Source organism: Nicotiana tomentosiformis, chromosome 11, assembly GCF_000390325.3.
Source record: "Nicotiana tomentosiformis chromosome 11, ASM39032v3, whole genome shotgun sequence".
In the NCBI taxonomy this organism is placed as follows: Eukaryota; Viridiplantae; Streptophyta; class Magnoliopsida; order Solanales; family Solanaceae; genus Nicotiana; species Nicotiana tomentosiformis.
The window spans coordinates 51,928,409-51,931,023 of NC_090822.1; the positions used below are offsets into that span (position 1 = coordinate 51,928,409).

Here is a 2,615-nt window from a genome sequence, read left to right on the forward strand (position 1 = left end):
AGCATCCTTCTGGGTCAATCTAGTCAATGGGGCTGCTATGGATGAAAATCCCTCCACAAGCTGTCGATAGTAACCCACCAAACCCAGGAAACTCCAAATCCCTATAGCAGAAGTGGATCTAAGCAAGTTTCGAACCGCCTCAATCCTCCTAGAATCCACTTTAATCCCCTCGGAAAATACAACATTCACCAAAAGGGCAACCAAGTCCAACCAAAACTCACACTTCAAATACTTGGCATATAACTGACTATCTCTTAGAGTCTAAAGTACAATCCGAAGATACTGCTCATACTCCTCTCGATTGCGGGAGTAGATCAAGGTATCATCAATGAATAATATCACAAAAGAATCCAAATATGACTTAAATACCCGGTCCATAAAGTACATAAATGTTGCTAGGGCTTTTGTCAATCCAAATGACATCACTAGGAACTCATAATGCCCATACCGACTCCGAAAAGCTGTCTTAAGGACATCTGATACCCTAATCTTCAACTGATGGTAGCCAGACCTCAAATTGATCTTCGAAAACACTTTGGCACCCTGAAGTTGATCAAATAAGTCATCAATCCTCGGCAACGTGTACTTGTTCTTGATAGTGAGTTTGTTCAACTGACGATAGTCTATACAGGTCCTCATCGAACCATCCTTCTTCTTTACGAACAACATAGGCTCACCCCAAGGCAAGACACAAGGCCTAATGAATCCTTTATCAAGTAAATCTTGCAACTGCTCCTTCAGTTTCTTCAACTCAGGTGAGGCCATACGGTATGGTGGAATAGAAATGGGTGAGTGCCCAGAGCCATGTCAATACAGAAGTCAATATCTCTGTCGGGTGGCATCCCCGGAAGATCTATAGGAAACACCTCTAGAAACTCACGCACAACTAGTACCAAATATATGGAAGGAACCTCCGCACTAGAATCGCGAAAATAGGCCAAGTAAGCTAAATATCCCTTCTCGACCATACGCCGAATATTCACAAAAGAAATAACCTTGCTGGTAGAATGACCAGAAGTCCCTCTCCACTCTAATCAAGACAACCCTAGCATGGCTAATGTCACTATCTTGGCCTGACAGTTCAATATAGCACGGCATGGTGACAGCCAATCCATGCCCAAAATAACATCAAAGTCCCCCATATCAAGAAGTAGGAGATGTACACTAGTCTCAAGACTCCTAATAGTAATCATACACGAGCGACACAATCTAAAACAATAGAATCTCCCACAGGCATGGACACATACATAGGAGCACTCAAAGAATCATGAGGCATAACTATATATGAAGCACAATAGGATGACACGTAGGAATAAGTAGGGCCCGGATCAAATAGAACTAAAGCATCTTTATGGAAAAATGGAACAATGCATGTGATAACAGCGTCAAATGACTCAACCTCAAGTCTAGTCGGGAATGCATAAAAATGGGGCTAGGCCCCACCACTCTGACCTCCGCCCTAGGGACGACCTCTAGCTGGCTGGCCTCCACTTGTAACGGCCTGACCTCTAATGGCCTGATCTCAACCTCTGGTAGCCTAACCCCTGCCTCTAGCTAGCTGAGCGGGCGATGAAGCAATCGGTGCTGGAGCCATGGCACGAGAACTCTATTGGTGCATGCCTCCCTGTGATCTGGGGCAAATTCTAGAAAGGTGCCTCGAATCTCCACAACCATAACAAGCCTTCAGCTGCTGTGACTGCTGACCCTGGAACTGAACCTGTCGAACTGGATAACCACTCTGATAACTCTGGATCAAAGGTGTAGTAATAGGAGCTGATGATACACTGTAGGCTAGATCCTCTGGATGAGATACATAAGGACCACAATTGCCCGAAGCATCGTGGATGCCTGAAGCGCTGACTTAAACGGCCTAGGAGAATGGCCTCTACCAAAAGTACTCCTACCTCCAAACGACGCACCACTGAAGCCACCAAAATGACGAGGCCTCTTATTAGATACCGGCCCCCTCTTCTGACCACGAACCATCTCGATCCGTCTAGCAATCTCTACAGCCCTCTGGAAAGAAATATCATCTCCGGTCTCTTGGCCATCTATAGCCTGATACTAAAAGTGAGCCCATCAATGAATCTTCTCACTTTCTCCCTCTCAGTAGGGAGCAAGATAATAGCGTGGCGAGCTAGGTCCACAAATCGAGTCTCATACTGGGTGACAAACATGCCACCCTGCTGAAGGAGCTCAAACTGTCTGCGATACTCTTCTCTCAGAGTGAAAGGAATGAACTTCTCTAGAAATAGCTGTGAAAACTGATCCCAGGTAAGTGAAGGTGAACCAGCTGGTCTAGTCAGCACATAATCTCCCCACCATCTCTTGACAGAACCGGTCATCTGGAACACTGCAAAGTTGACCCCGTTGGTCTTAACAATACCCAAGTTGCGCATAACCTCGTGGCAACGATCCAACTAATCATGTCGGTCCTCTTAAGGTGCAGCGCTAAATTTAATAGGGAGGAGTTTGGTAAACATATCCAGCTTCAACAAGGCCTTAAAAGACATAGCCGGCCTATCCCCCCCTGTTTCGCAATAACCAACTGAACTACCCCAACTGGCTGGGCTGCAGGAGTCTGATATAAGGGAGTCACTGGCTCCAAGGTGTGA

At 46.0% G+C, this 2,615-nt stretch overlaps 1 protein-coding gene across 1 annotated transcript; it reads right to left on the reverse strand.

The window, feature by feature from the left end:
* Nucleotides 1–2,051: 2,051 nt before the first annotated feature.
* LOC138901445 (uncharacterized) lies at nt 2,052–2,399 on the reverse strand. The gene has a single exon (XM_070189210.1). It carries the CDS (start codon nt 2,397–2,399, stop codon nt 2,052–2,054), a length of 348 nt encoding a protein of 115 aa, XP_070045311.1.
* Between the last annotated feature and the right edge of the window lie 216 nt (nt 2,400–2,615).

What these genes read in the sequence shown, in the direction of transcription:
- LOC138901445 (XM_070189210.1), bottom strand. Translation starts at nt 2,399, where the DNA reads ATGCGCAACTTGGGTATTGTTAAGACCAACGGGGTCAACTTTGCAGTG.